Source organism: Desmodus rotundus, chromosome 12 (genome assembly GCF_022682495.2).
Source record: "Desmodus rotundus isolate HL8 chromosome 12, HLdesRot8A.1, whole genome shotgun sequence".
Lineage (NCBI taxonomy): Eukaryota > Metazoa > Chordata > Mammalia > Chiroptera > Phyllostomidae > Desmodus > Desmodus rotundus.
The window spans coordinates 44,191,986-44,206,016 of record NC_071398.1 but is presented as its reverse complement, the minus strand read 5'-3'; the positions used below and the strand labels follow the sequence as shown (position 1 = coordinate 44,206,016).

At 57.7% G+C, this 14,031-nt stretch overlaps 2 protein-coding genes across 10 annotated transcripts in view; both read right to left on the bottom strand.

The window, feature by feature from the left end:
- Positions 1-432: 432 nt before the first annotated feature.
- Positions 433-1,354, bottom strand: INAFM1 (InaF motif containing 1). The gene has a single exon (XM_053915449.2). The coding sequence runs from the start codon at positions 1,207-1,209 to the stop codon at positions 781-783; it is 429 nt and encodes a 142-aa protein (XP_053771424.1). The 5' UTR covers positions 1,210-1,354; the 3' UTR covers positions 433-780.
- CCDC9 (coiled-coil domain containing 9) overlaps positions 433-14,031 on the bottom strand; it is a 14,449-nt gene continuing 850 nt past the window's right edge. The window contains exons 2-17 of one of the 9 annotated variants that reach the window (XR_006656736.2): positions 13,039-13,112; positions 12,791-12,895; positions 11,093-11,194; positions 10,668-10,916; positions 8,978-9,061; positions 8,720-8,893; positions 7,765-7,946; positions 5,550-5,596; positions 5,312-5,444; positions 4,802-4,892; positions 4,294-4,720; positions 3,839-3,931; positions 2,834-2,883; positions 1,797-2,274; positions 785-917; positions 433-517 (exon numbers count right to left, since the gene is read on the bottom strand). Coding sequence is in view for 8 of the 9 variants with exons in the window: in XM_071220067.1 (XP_071076168.1) it covers positions 2,780-2,883; positions 3,839-3,931; positions 4,294-4,720; positions 4,802-4,892; positions 5,312-5,444; positions 5,550-5,596; positions 7,765-7,946; positions 8,720-8,893; positions 8,978-9,061; positions 10,668-10,916; positions 11,093-11,194; positions 12,791-12,895; positions 13,039-13,041 (1,794 nt within the window). In the remaining variant the exon portion in view is untranslated. Of the gene's footprint in view, positions 518-784; positions 918-1,505; positions 2,275-2,296; positions 2,884-2,916; positions 3,027-3,838; positions 3,932-4,054; positions 4,721-4,801; positions 4,893-5,311; positions 5,445-5,549; positions 5,597-7,764; positions 7,947-8,719; positions 8,894-8,977; positions 9,062-10,667; positions 10,917-11,092; positions 11,195-12,790; positions 12,896-13,038; positions 13,113-13,410; positions 13,435-13,666; positions 13,903-14,031 lie in introns of those variants that run through there. The other 8 variants (XM_053915448.2, XM_053915444.2, XM_045202930.3 and 5 more) reach the window with 8 other exon arrangements.

Sequence of the window (14,031 nt, the reverse complement as noted above, 5' to 3'; positions counted from 1 at the left end):
AGGAAGAAGGCACCACCCCCTCCAGCAGCATCCTGACATCCCAGGGCGGCTTAGCCTCTGTCCCCAGCGTTGTCATTACACTAAGCATAAACCCCAGAACCCCTGCTCTTGCTTGAAATCATCCCACCTCTCCTCTGGTCTCCTGTGCTGAGACAGGAGGGCGGCCCCTCTGCTTCTCACCTGTCCTCAGCCCCAACACGGTGAAGTCCTTCACTGTCTGACCTTCAGCTACCCTGTTGCAGATAAGCCTCTTCCTCCCATCTCAACCCCAAAACTACATGATGACGATGGAAGAAGAAAAGGGGGACCCCCTATGGAAGGGGAGAACACACTCAGCCCACCCCAAAGCAAGAAAAACAAAGATCACACCAGGGAAGACTTCCTTCATACTGGAGAGGGGAGCCACCTCTGCAGACAAGACGACAGCACCAGGCAGTTGGGACAGTTTATTGCAAGTGGACCTAAGGACACCGACATCCAGAGAGGAGGGGCCGGCGGCGGGCTCTGTGCTCAGACCCTATGGAGGGAAGAAGGTTGAGAGAGAGAGGTCAGGATGTGTTCTGCCAGATGGTGGAGGACCCGGCCAGGCACCGGAGACGCTGCGAAGGGCGAGGCCCCGAGCCAGCTCCCCTTCATCCCCCATTCTTGAGGACGACAGCTCCAGAGGCGCTAGGTGATTTCTTGAAAGAGAGTCCTGGCCCAACCCAGACTGGGCGTCCGCGGTGGGGGCGCATACTCTCGAGGGCCGGCGGTCCCGCCGACTTTGGGTGGAAGGGATGGTTACCCCGGTCCTCGCCCCTCCGCAGCTTCCGGTGTCTCCCCGGGCATCTGGTGGCTGGGACGGCGGCTGCGGTCGCTGTGGCGGCGGCGGCGGCTGCGTGGCAGCTCAAGCTGGGGTCGCGGCCCGCCAGGGACTCCTAGGAGGCAAGAGACCGAGGCAGCGGCGGGCACTGATGCAGGCGGCGTGCCCCGGCGGGCAGCACACAGAGGGGAAGGCGCACTCGGCTGCAGGCCCGCAGGGGCCGCGTGGGGCCGTGTGGGAACCCAGATGAGACCATAGTAGACAGCGAGCAGCACCGCGGCCAACGAGACGCAGAGGAAGTAGGCGCAGACGGGGGCCAGGCGCAGCCAGCGACCCCGTGGGCCTTCACTCAGCACCGAGTCACCCGGGCTCTCGCCGCCACCGCCCACGCAGCCCGTGCCTCGCATCTCCGCAGCCCACTTGGCCTGTGAAACAGCCGCACAGGCCCCACCTCCGTGCCTTAGGCCCCACCCACACTCTAGGCCCAGCCCCTTTTCAGAGGACCGCCTCCTGGCCCTAAATCTTTCTGGTCCAAGCCCCTGCCAGGTCACGCCCCGGCGCTGACAAGCTTCCTTTGCCTTCTGTCCTGTCCTGTCTCCGGCCAACCAATATCAAGCTAAGGCTTACCCAAGGCGTTTTGACCCCGCCCCCACTGGGTTTTGGCCCGGCCCCAGGCTTGCAATACCTATTTTTTCCTCAAATGCAGGTGTCGGCCCAGCTGACTACTTACTGCCAGGCTTCTGTATTATATCCACACCTCTTAAACGCAAGCCCGCTCCAGGGCTTAGCTCCTCCGTCCTCTTTTTGAGGCTTCCTCTCCGCGCTCTAACCCCGGCCCCTTTCGGTACTCACTCCTCCAGGAATCTAGCCATGACTCCGATCCCCGTCCCTATGCTAGGCCCTTTCAAGCCTCGCCCCAGTTCCAGCTTGATTTTTCTCAGAATCAGGCTATACTCCAGCATTTGATTGCGCCCTCTTCTCTCCCTGGCTTCACCTTCTGTATTCCAGGCTCCATCCCTTTCCTCCTCGGCACTCCACTCGTTCCAGCACCGAATTCTAACCACTCCACAGGTGGCTGCGCCCCACACCAGCATTAGGAACTCCCACCCAAACCGGCTCCCGTGGCCCCACCCCATATCCTAACACAGTTCTAACTCCACCCACCAGACTTTTGGCCCTCCCAGAAATTCTAACCACGCCCCTTACGGAACCAGCCTCCTCCAAAATGTGTCCCAAGGTCTAAACTCACACCCAGAAGTTGCAGCTGCACCCCACTCCAATCGTGCCCCTTCCCCAGCTCCTCCCCCCCCTCAATTTCTCCCTCTCCCTAAGCCATAGGGTCCAGAGTGGGCTCCAGGGAGGAGAGAGCACAGCCTGGAGAACCAGACCACCCCCCTCCTGCCGCCCCCTCCCCATCAAGGCGGGGAAGCTTCGGGGCCCTCCCAGCAGCATCTTCAGGAATTCGGGGAGGCCTGCGGGATGGGGGAGGGAAGACAAATCAGGAGAGTGGAAGAAGAAAGACCCCCTTCTTCGCGCCTCTTCCGCCACAGAAAAGCCTGCAAAGCACAGCAACACCACCACCCCCAACACACACTCCGCCCGAAACACAGTTCAAAGGTTAGCGAAAGCGCTGCATTTAATAGAGACAACTGGTGGCCGAGTATTCAAGTCCTTCGGAAGAGTCACGGGCTAGTTGCCACGCCTTAGCTGGAATGTCCGGGAGGCGGGAAACTCGCCCCGGGGGGCTAGCACCTAACCACCAGGGCCGCCACAGGTGGATAACTTGGAGGCTTCTCGGCCATCCAGGTGTCTTGGCGCCACACATTTGAGAGACCCGGCTGTGGAGCTGACCCTACCCCGTTAGCTGTCCCTGGCTCCTCCCCCCTTGCATTGAACCCTCTCCTGGCTGGAGCGTGGCAGAAGCAGAGGACAGAGGAGCGAGGCTGCGGGAAGTTAGTGCAGAGTCGGAGGGCGCGGTCAGCGGGCGGCCCCCGGTGGTGGGGCGGCCGCCACCACCTTGCAGAAACGCACCCTCTGGAAGTCCGTGATCTCCGCAGTCTCCTGGCCCGCGAGGCCGACTTCTGCGAAGAGAACGGGTGGTCAGCGAGGGCAACAGCCCCGCCCCTCATCTCTATTGAGCCCCGCAGCAGCCACCCCCAGCGCCAAATGGTTGAGGGGCCTCAGACTCCTTTAATCCTTGCAGTGGCCTCACGAAGCTGCAGAACTGTTTACAGTCGGGAAAATAAACGGGCAGAGCGAGGTCATAATCACTTGGCCAACATATGGCAAAAGTGCTAGGGCACCCTAGCCTCACCCACCATCCTAAACTCAGTCCTCTCCGACCCCAGCCCACCCCACAGGCTTAAATTTACCTCCACCGTGACCGCCTACCTCCTGACTTCTAACCTGTGGCTCTGACCCCAAACCCCAATCCCACCCGTGGGGGGGGGGGGTGCTTGCTTTACAACCCGGCTTCCACCGGGTGGAGGTGGAAAAACGGGGTTCACATTCTAACAGGGTCTATTCCAATCTACCCCACTCAGTGACACCTCAAAAATCTAACCCAGCTCACAGTTAAAGCCATTAACTACCCCTCCCCATTTTTTTTTTTTTTTATCTATTTCAATTTCTATTCCTGCCCTCAGTTCCCCGTCTTTACCTTTAGATTACTTTCAAAACCCCCTCAAATCCAGCTCTAAATCCTAATCCCGTTATGGCTCCACCTCCTCATCCCCAGGCCCCTGCACACGCAGTCACTAGGACCCAGAAGTCAGAGCCTTAGCCGCAACCCTGACCTTGGTCCCAGTTCCAGTGCCGTCGCAGCTCGCTAACCTCACCCCATCCACCCACCCCCACCCACCCCCAGCTCGGCTAACCTCACCCCACCCACCCACCCCCACCCACCCCCGCCCCAGGCCCAGCCACTACTGCACACACCCGTGAGGGAGCCCAGCCCCACTCCAACCTCCGCCCCTCCCCTCAGCCGGAAGAAGAGGAAGGCAGACAGCCACCTCTAGGGCCCAAGGGCTCCCCCACCTGGAGCTGCCTCAGACCCATCCTCTTCTGCTTTCTGGGTTCCGGGGCCGCTGGGCCCACTCTCCAGGGAGGCAGGGGCTGGCCGGTCACCTCCTGGAGAAGGAGGAGGCCCAGTCAAGCCCTTCCCCCTCCAAGTAGCCCCTGAGCCCGAGACAGAAGGCCCTGATGGAGAGGGCGCTTCAAGCACACACCTGGGGAGTGTCACTGGAATGTGAATGTCATTGAATGTGAACTCTTTATTGGGGAGGGAGCTCTGGAACTTCCTGAGCAGGGGTGGTATCTGCGGGCAGGCACTCCAAACGCGGGTAAGGACAGCACACAGCGCAGCCGGCAGGGTCCTCCCTAGTGGCCAGGGTGGCAGGGCCCAGCCTGAGGACGCCCCTGCCCATGCACCCCTTGCACACACACGCACACAAGCAGCCAGCTTCATGCACATCCGAAGGGCCAGGCCTCACCCGGAGAGAGGGCGTCAGCCGGGTGGGCGGTTCTGGGAGAATTCAGCTCCATCTCTTCACCCCAGTCAGACACAGGCTGGTGGCCCCCAGAGGGCGAGAAGGGACTGGAAGGTGTGGCAGGGGCTTGGGGAACTGGCGGGGGCTCCTCGGGCCCAGGAGGCTCTTTGCTGGCCTGCTCACTGCCGGGGCTCCCAGTGGGCTCAGACTCTTGGGGTTGGTGGCCTTGGGCTGGTTCTTCCTCCTCCTCCGCCTCCTCCTCCTCCTCTTCAGCCTCTTCTTCCTCCTCCTCAACGTCCTCCTCGTCCTCACTCACGTCTTCCCATTCCTCATCCTCACCTTCGTCTTCCTCCCCCTGGTCCTCCTCCCCTTGGCCCTCCTCCCCCTGGTCCTCAGGAGGCTGGGGGGCGGGGGTGGGGGTCTCAGGCAGCTGTGGGGAACACAGGGCAGGTGGAGGAGAGGGCGGGCCCTGAGCACCCCACACCCCTGCCCAGAGACGAGGCCACCCTACCTGTGTGGGCGTCTCCTCCGAGGGAGTGGGCTGTGGGAGCTCGGGGGCTGGGGGCACTGCCTCCTTCGTCTCCCAGCGGTCATCATGGTCACTGAGGCGGTCAAAAGAAAGGGCTGTGAGACCTGGGTGGGGACAGGAGGAAAGGGCTTCCGACCTCCCAATCCTTCCCAGAGGAGAGGTATAAAATTTGACTTGGGGAGGGCAAGGCGTTGCAAGATTTCCAGACAGGATCAGCGTGACGGGGCGCTCAGGGGGAAACGGCGGGTGTGTCTTTGGGTGTCGGGGACAGGTAGTTGGAGGGGGAGCCAGGTGGCAGAAGAGATGGGAGGGAGAGGAGGAGGGAACAGATGGGGTAAAGTGGAGAGACCCCCCAAACCAAGCATCTGATCCACAGAGAGGCAAGTTCCTGGTGAGACAGACAGACCCACAAACACCCAAGTCGGAGAAGGAGCAGGTACGGGCCGCATAGCCCCACTGGGGGTGTGTACATGCGCAGGGAAGGTGCCCTACCTGTAGGCACGAGGTGCTGCCTTGGCCTGGGGTCGGCTGCCCTTCCTCCTCCTGCGGCTGACCTCAGCTTTGTGCTGGGATAGGAACTCCCTGAAAGTGGGGGGTTTGGGGGGCCGGGCCCAGGCCTGGTCATCTGCAACAGAACCCAAGAGGGGTCGGGGGTAGGGAGCATGGCACAAACCACCCCCCACATCTGGCCCAGCCAGCTGCCTCACTCCACCCAGGGAAACCCACTCACCGTAGCGGTGGGCTGGTTCATGGGCAGCAGCTGGGCCATCCTTGAACCTGGGGAGAGAGAAAAAAGGTGAGCACACAGTTAGGGGAAGCAAGAGAGGAAATCGAGATAAGAGAAAAGATGGTCAACCTGACGGGGGTCACCGATTAGAAGGGGGACAAGAGCAGGTGGTGGTAAGAGGCAAGTCTGACATCGTATGACAAATACAGAAAGAAATTCAGTATTTGAACCCCCCAGGACAAAAGTTTGGGAAGTACATGATCCCTCGCTTCCTGTCTGGCCTTATTTCCTATTATTATCTCTCACCTTCCCAGCTAAGCAGGTTCTGCCACGAGGAACTCCTGCCTCAGGGCCTTTGCACCTGCTGCTCCCGGGACACTCTTCTCCAGATCTTTCAGTGGCCTGCTCCCTCACCTCCTTTAGACCTCAGCTCAGAGGCCTTCCTAATCCCCATCTAAAATAACCATATCTTGCCCTGGTTGGTGTGGCTCAGTGGATCTAATGCCAGTCTGTGAACCAAGGGGTCGCCGGTTCGATTCCCAGTAAGGGCACATGCCAGTGTTGCCGGGTGGGTCTCCAGTAGGGGGCACTCGAGGGGCAGCCACACACTGATATTTCTCTCCCCCTCTTCCTCCTTCCCTTCCCCTCTAAAAAAATAAACAAAGTCTTTTAAAAAGAATTAAAAATAATTTTAACTTATTACACATATTACCCAGGTTCAAAAAACAGCCTCCATCCCTCTGCGCACTCTGCTTCATTATTCTTCAACCCGACGTTAGATCTACTCATGACCTGTCTTTCCCACTAGACTCCAAGTTCCATGAAGCCAGAAGTGTTTTATTCACTGCTGTATCCCCATCACCTAGAACCTTCCATGACACATGGGAGGGACTCAAAAAACATGTGCTAACAAAGCCAGTGTGCGTGTGTTAATGAGACTTGCTACAGGCTGCTTTGGGGACACAAGAGAAAAACCATTTCTTTTCGGGTGTTTTGTTGTTGTTTTCTTGGTGCCCTGACCAGGAATTGAACCAGTGACCTTTTACTTTGCAGAACAACGCCCAACCCGCTGAGCCACAGCAGTCAGGGCAAGTTCCCACTCCTAACCCTTGAGAACGTCTCCCCAGAAGTCCAGGTGCCTACACTTTAGAAAGATCGGCAACATTATCTGTGCAAAATGCAGGTTGGGGCAAAAGTAGGTTTACAGTTGCCTACATGGAAAATAAGACAATAATTAATAAGTAATAACAGAAGAACAGACTGTTTCACGTACGCCCAACTGTACACCTACTTTTGCCCCACCTTGTATTTCTCACGCTCGCACGAGCTTAGCTCCCATCCAAAAATGAACGCTCTGACCACCAGGCACACTGGTACTGGTAAGATCCCCCTTTTCCTCAAGCCAGTGTCAACAATAAAAATTCCAGGTGTGAAACCTTCCAGCTCAGCAAAGGACAGAGGGTGGTGTAAAAACTACAGCTGCTGATCTCGACTGACTTTCTTTCAGAAAGTTCTCTGCCTACGTGATATGGAAGTTGGTCCTCCTGTCAATGACGTAAAGATGCCTTTGCTTTACGTTTGACTAACTGGGTTTTTCTTGGACCCGAAAGGGCAGAGTCAGACCTGAGGGTAATGATGCCACTGGGGCAAGGGGTTTGGCTCGGTCGATACAGAGGAGCGGGCTGAAGGGAGGGTGCGAGGTGTAATCACTGCTGGCAATTCTTCCTGCCGTCCGTGCGTGAGAACTGACGTCCACGCCTGCAGCCTGGGGTGGCCGTGCCATCCACCAGAGAGAGCGGTTTAAGCTCCCACCCTGGAGATGCTGGGGCCACTGGCTAACCGAATGGGGGCGTGTGTCCGCTCTCCCTCTTGCACATCTGCCAATGTCATGACCTGCTCTTCCCCAGGCTGCTGCTCCCCTCGATCTGAACCCCAGGAGAAACGCGTGTGCAGCAGAACCAAGTTCGACCTGCTCCGAGAAGGCAAGCACTGCCGGGCCTGCAGCGGACCGTCAGGCCTGGGTTAGCTTTACCCGGCTGAACCGTGCACACACAAGGAAGAAATGCTTTTATGCGCCACTGAGAGCCGGTGGCCAGGCAGCGCTGCCCCAACAACTGCAGGCTGATCCATGGGGTGAGGAACCAGAGCCAGTCAAAGGAGGTGGAAGTCAGGGCCAAGGTCAAGGGGCCATACAGGGGCAAACAGGGATGAGACTCACATCCCATCTGTCTTCTCAGCATCCCACTCCCGCCGCCACTGGCCGGTGGGCTTGCGGTGCCTCTGTAGCCGCTCCTGGTCGATCTTCTCCCTCTCCTGCTTCCAGCGCAGGTACTCTGACCGCTCCCGGCCGGTCATGGACAGGGTCATGTCACCGGCACTGCCCGGGCCGGCCCGGCGGCCCTGTTCCACAGCAGACAGGCAGTCAGGGCCCTGTTCCACCACCCGCCCCACTCCACTCCATGTCCTCCAAGCTCAGGTAGAGCCACCTGCCCAAGGTCACACAGGCGGTGACAGGGCAGAAATTAGAACCAGGTCTCCTTATGTGGCACCTCCTCAGAGAGGCCTTCCCAGATCTCTCTATCCCCTCACCCTGCCGGATTTTTCTTCACATTTGGCATCACCTAACATCTCATCATATATCCGTTCATTTATCTCCCACCAGAATAAATTTCATTAGGGCCAAGGTTTTGCCTGTTTAAAACCCTTAGCCCGCCCTGCCTGGTGTGGCTCAGTGGGTTGAGCCCCGGCCTGTGAACCAAAAGGTCGTTGGTTTGATTCCCAGTCATGGCTCATGCCTGGGTTGCAGGCTGGGTCCCCAGTTGGGGGCGCACAAGAAGCAACCAATGGATGTTTCTCTCACACATCAATGTTTCTCTCCCTCCCTTACCCTCTCTCTCTAAATGAGTAAATAAAATCTTTAAAAAAAAAAAAATCCCTTAGCCCCTGCACCTGGGATGCTGCCTGGCACCCAGCTGGGCAGTAAATATTACTAATATTAGGAATGAGAGGCCACTGCCAAAAGAAAGCAGTGGTCTGGCTCCAGAACCAACAAGTAATTTGGGGTGAAAGAGTCGCTGCTGCGCCCCGTCTGTCCTGCTCACTGCTACGCCTGGCGTTCAGCGCTCACCCAGGAACCTTCGCTGCTGGGGTGAGATTCTGGCCCCGGCACCCACCTGCCGCTCCTGCTCGAGGCCGCAGCGCACCCGCTCAAAGTCAGAGCCACCCCAGTTGCGCCCGTGCCGGCGGCTGCCTTCCCTTCGGTCCCGCTCAGGCTCCTCCAGGGGCCCGCCGCGCCGCCGGGGGTCATCCAGGAAGTTCCGCACCGGGTTGGGCTCCAGCACGCCTTCCTGTGGACACGGGGATCCATGGGGGTTGGCAGGCTCACCCGGCCCAGACGGCTCTGCCCCACTGGGGGACACCCTGGCACTGACCCGCTGGTTGCGCTCATACTCTGCAATCTTCTCCATCTCTTCATTCATCTTCTCAATGTTCTGCCTGCGCCGCTCCTCCCACTCCTGGGGGCGGGACAGAAACACCGGGTGTCAGGAAGAACCACTCAACTTTTCTGTGCTTTAAAGTTAACACGACAGGCCTGAGTGTCTACGGCTTTAAAGGCCAGCCCTTGGCCGGTGTCTGGGAATCTGGCTCCGGCATGTTCTCAGGCAAGTTCATTGCTAGGGGGATCTCCATGGTTTGTGCCAATGACAGGTGGCATGCTGAACGCCACTCTGGGGTGGGAAATTTGGATATACACCAAGCAGAGGGGACCTACATGGCCAGCCCCCAATAAAAACCCTGGGCACTAGGTCTCTACTGTGTCCCCGGAAGGCGACCTTTCAGGTACGCTGTCACGGCTCATGCTTGAGCGATTAAATGCGGCCTGTCTGACCCCAGTGGGCGAGCTGGCCTCCCCCGACGTCAGCCCATGCACTCTTCCCCTTTGCAGATTTGCTCTGGGGTCTTTCACTGTAATAAATCTCAGCCGGGAATTTTTCTAGCAAAACAAGGAACCTGGGAGGGACGTGGGGGGCCCAGATGCACCGTGGCTGCTACAGTAATGATGGCAGTAGTAACTAGGCAGATGGCTTGGTGACCACCCCCCAACGATCCATCCTCCCCTTCCTCCATGGTAACCGAATTTTAAACAAGCACATGGCCAGGCTGCTCGAGGTGATGCTTTCATTGCCACGGCTCAGCATACAAGAGAGAAATACACTTCCACTTGATTTAACTGTGGTCTTTTGTTACAGCAGCTTAGCGTACACCAATGATAAATATCCGTGAGTCCTGTTCCCTCGGCACTTACTCCGAGGGTTTCGATGCCTGATGTCACAGAATGTTAAAATGACCTTTAAACCAGATGCTCTTCCCACTTAAGAGTGAGCACCCAGAAGCTTCCAGAGGGGAAGTAAGCTACCCAACGACAGGGAACAAACAGAACTGGGGTGACCCCAAGTCCACGGCAGTCTCCCACCCTGCTAACCTGTGTGCCAGGGCAGTGGGAGTAGTTACAATAAGAATGTCACCGCTGTGCCCCGGCTGGTGTGGCTCAGTGGGTTGGACATCATCCCACAAACCAAAAGGTTGCCGGTTTGAGTCCCAGTCAGGGCACATACCTGGGCTGCAGGGCAGGTTCCCAGCTAGGGGCGTGCGAAAGGCAACTGATAGATGTTTCTTTCACACATTGATGTTTCTCTCCCTCTCTTTCTCCCTCCCTTCCCCTCTCTCTAAAAATAAATTTTTAAAAACCTAAAGAAAAAAAAAAAGAACATCACTGGTCCCCACAAACAAACGCAGGGAGTGAGACAAAGAGAGAAAGCACACGTACGAGATGGAGAATGCAGACACACAGAGTCCAACAGAAACAGACAGACAGACAGTGACAGGAAGAGAAGAAAGAGGCGGAGGGAGGGAAGGCAGGCGGGCAGAAAGAGCCAGGGAGGGTCCACACAAGCACTGGTCAGGGAGGTGAGAGAGGAAGAGCCCGATAGAGGGGCTGAAAGAGAGGCAGAGACACAGAAGGATGGACAAATGGGCAAATGGTCCCTTTGAGAGTAGGAAGAGGGACGAGCGACAATGGAGAGCCTCAGCCAGAAGCCTCCGGCCCCTTCCAGCTCCTACCTTGGATTTACGGTCCGCAGCTGAGGCATCTCCAGCTCCAGAGAGATGAGGGGACCCTCTGCCCCGGCCCCGCCGGCCACGGCCCCCAGCTCCTCCTCGGGGCTGCTCCCCCGGACTGTCCTCCCAGCTACGGGACCCCCGGCCCATGCCTGTCCGGCCTCCCTGCTGAGGAGGAGTCCGGCCTCCCCTGCTGGGCCCTGGGGGCCGAGGGGTCCCAGGAGTCCTGCGGGAGGGACCCTGGTTCTTCTCCTGGAAGGGGGGAGGGAGGAAAAGTCCAGTTACCAAGGCAGGGGGACTAGACGACCCAGGGGTAGCTGCCAACATGGAGGCCACCCACGGGCCTGGGGCAGCTGGGAGGGCTTTCGGGGACCACCTCCCTCCCCCGCCCTGTCCTCAGGCGTCCCCCATCCGGGTGTGGAGCTCACCACCTCAACTGCCACATTCTCCTTCTCCAGCGAGCGGCCCTTCCGGGGAGCTGTCACTGCTACGCCCTCGAGTTCTGCTTTTTTACGGTCCTCCTCAATCTCCTAGGAGCGGACACCAGAGGCAGGCGAATGTCAGGGTCCTGAGCGTGGCGGACTCCCACAGCCCCCTGAATTTCTCCCAAGTCTGGCCCCAGCCCAGGCTTCTCTCCTGAGCTCTAGACAGGAAAGCTGGCCAGCTCAGCATCTTCCCCAAAATGGCAGCACACCACTCCCCTGCTCAGGACCCTCCTGTGGTACCTGTCTGTCTCTGAGTGAGAGCCACAGGCTCCCCCACGGCCTATGGTCTGATCTGCTTACCAGCCTGACCTCTTCTCCAGCCCCTGGCCCATCACTCACTCCAGTCTCCTCACTGCTACTAGACCCACCTCAGGGCCTTTGCACCTGATGTTTCCTCTGCCAAGAATACTCTTCCCCCAGACACCCTTCAGTCTTTCACCTTCTCCAGGTCTCTGCTCAAATGTTCCTCTTCTTAGGGCGGCCTCTCCTGACGAGCTTATAGAAACCAGCTCCCCTGCCATTCTGTCACCCCTCCCCCTGTCCATACCTGGCGTTGTTACATGTATTTTGCATATTGTCTCCCTCCCCCGCAACAGCATCTGCCAGAGGACAGGGACGTCTATCTGCTTTGTTCACTCATGTTTACCCCAAGCTTAGAGCATTGCCTGGCACACAACAGAGACTCAATATGCTTTTTTTTTTAATGAATGAATGAATGAATGAATGAAACCCTACCCTCCTCCCAGGTCCCATCTCAGGGACAGCCCCACCGCCTACTCTTTTACCTCTGGCAGGGACCTGGACCTTGTCCTGGACTCTCCACCCTCCTCCCCACCTCCCACCACTGAGGCCCCTGGGTCCCTCCCAACAGCCCTGACCCAAGCAAGCACCTCCTCTCTCCCCAAGGTCCCAGCCTCAGCTCCCTCCTTGGTCTCTGGTCTCCAGTATTGCCTCCTCCCATCCACCACCACACAGCAGCCAGAGAGGCCGTCCTAAAAAGCTATTCTGACCTGGTCCCACTCCTCTCAAAGTCCTCCACGGTTCCGCAGCACCCTCCAGAAAAAGTCTAACCTCTCAGCTTGGCCCCTGCTCCTTCTCCAGATCAGCACTCCCCAACTGCCACTCTAACTTTAAACTCCAAGTTTCTACGCAAACTGTTTCCTCGGCTTGAAATATGTTCTGTGCTACTTTTCAACTGGCTAAGTCTGTTCCCCCTCTAGGTCTCAGAACCCCCTCCTCCAGGAAGCCCTCCCTAATATCCTGCAGGCTGGGGGAAGTACACCCTCTGGGTTCCCAAAGACCTCTCAGCTTCCCCATCCCAGCCTTGCTCACCCAGGATCGTCACTGACTGAAAACAGATCTGTGCCCCTACTGGACTGTCAACCCTGGAGGGCAGGTCCAGGGCTGTCTCAGTCACAGCTGTCTCCCCAGCACCACTCAGCATAGGGCCTGGTACCGTGAAGGCCTCGGTGAATGAATGATGAAATGATGGCATGAAGGAAAGAATGCGAGGCTAAGGCCTTTGGCTTTTATCCTGAGAGTGAAGGGGAACCATGAAAAGGTTTGAAGGAAGGGAGAGGTGAGGGAAACTCACTGCGGGGAGGAGAGGGGGTGGGGTCTCCCAGGGCGGGGCTAGGGCACCTGGTAGCGCCGGATGAGGGCCTCATTCTTCCGCCGAAGAGCCTCGATCCTCTTGTCCAATTCAGCATCCTTCTCCTCCTTTGATTTCAGATCCAGCGTGGCTGACTGGGATGGGGAAACCATTGAGAGACCGTAAGAAAAACCTACACCAGTCCCAATGACATGCAATCCAGAGGCTAGTCTGGCACCAGGGTCCCCTACTCCCAAGCCCCTGCTCCAGAGCTCAGACTCCAGATTTTCCATCTCACCATTCCGCTGAGTGGCTGGGGCCAGGGTTCCAGTAAACCTTCCCTGCAGAATCTGCACACAGCACTGGGGGCTCCTAAGGGCAAAAGGAACAGAAAAACTAAGGCCAATGCCCCCACCCCGCAATCTGCTTTCTCTCTCCCATCCTGAGTCACACATACACCTGCACCCCAAGAGAAATTTAGTCCTCACTCTCAAGTGCTCTTCATGAAATACTAGCCAGCCCCCTTACCTGGAAAATTTAGGCTCCGGCCCCAGTTAACATTTAGACCCACCCATTTCCATGTAAACACTGGAGTCACGCCCACCTTGGGAAAGTTCTCGCTCCACCCACCACCAATTAAAAAAAAAAACTTCCTTCTAAACGAAGTTACCTAGTCCAGCCCCTACAATCCTGTCTGAGAGTTTGAATATGGGCCTCCATCTCAAGAGAGTTTTCGCTACATCCTCTTGCCCGAATCTGTACGTGAAAGTTCCAGGACCACCTCTCTGTGAACATTATAGCTCCACCTCTTTCCCAGGAATGGTTCAGAAACATCCCATAATCCCACACTCAAAAAAATAAAAAGCCGGAAGGCCACCCCTAGAGGCTGCCCCGACCTTCAGAGATCATCCTAAACCCACGCCTACCTCAGGGCTGTCCTAGCTACCTGCCCACCATCCCGAGAAAGGTGCCGCTGTCTTAGCGCAAAGATTTCAAAACAGGTTTGGTATCCACTGGCGAGGCTTCCTGAGCCTGGCCCGACCTCCCCAGTGAAAATTCTCCCAGCCAGGCCCCAACACGGACAAAACTTCCCCTCCCGCCTAGCCGTGTCTTCCTAGGGAGAAGCTCCAGCTTCCACCCAGTAGGGAAACGCCATGTCCCCGCCCCCAGACCAGAACAAACTTTCTGGTCCCGCCCACACACGCGTCATTGAGGTGGCCCCGCTAGCGACTTTCCAAGCCAATCCTCTGGCCGCGCCCCCCTGTCCCTACGCAACAGCTGGAACCCGCCC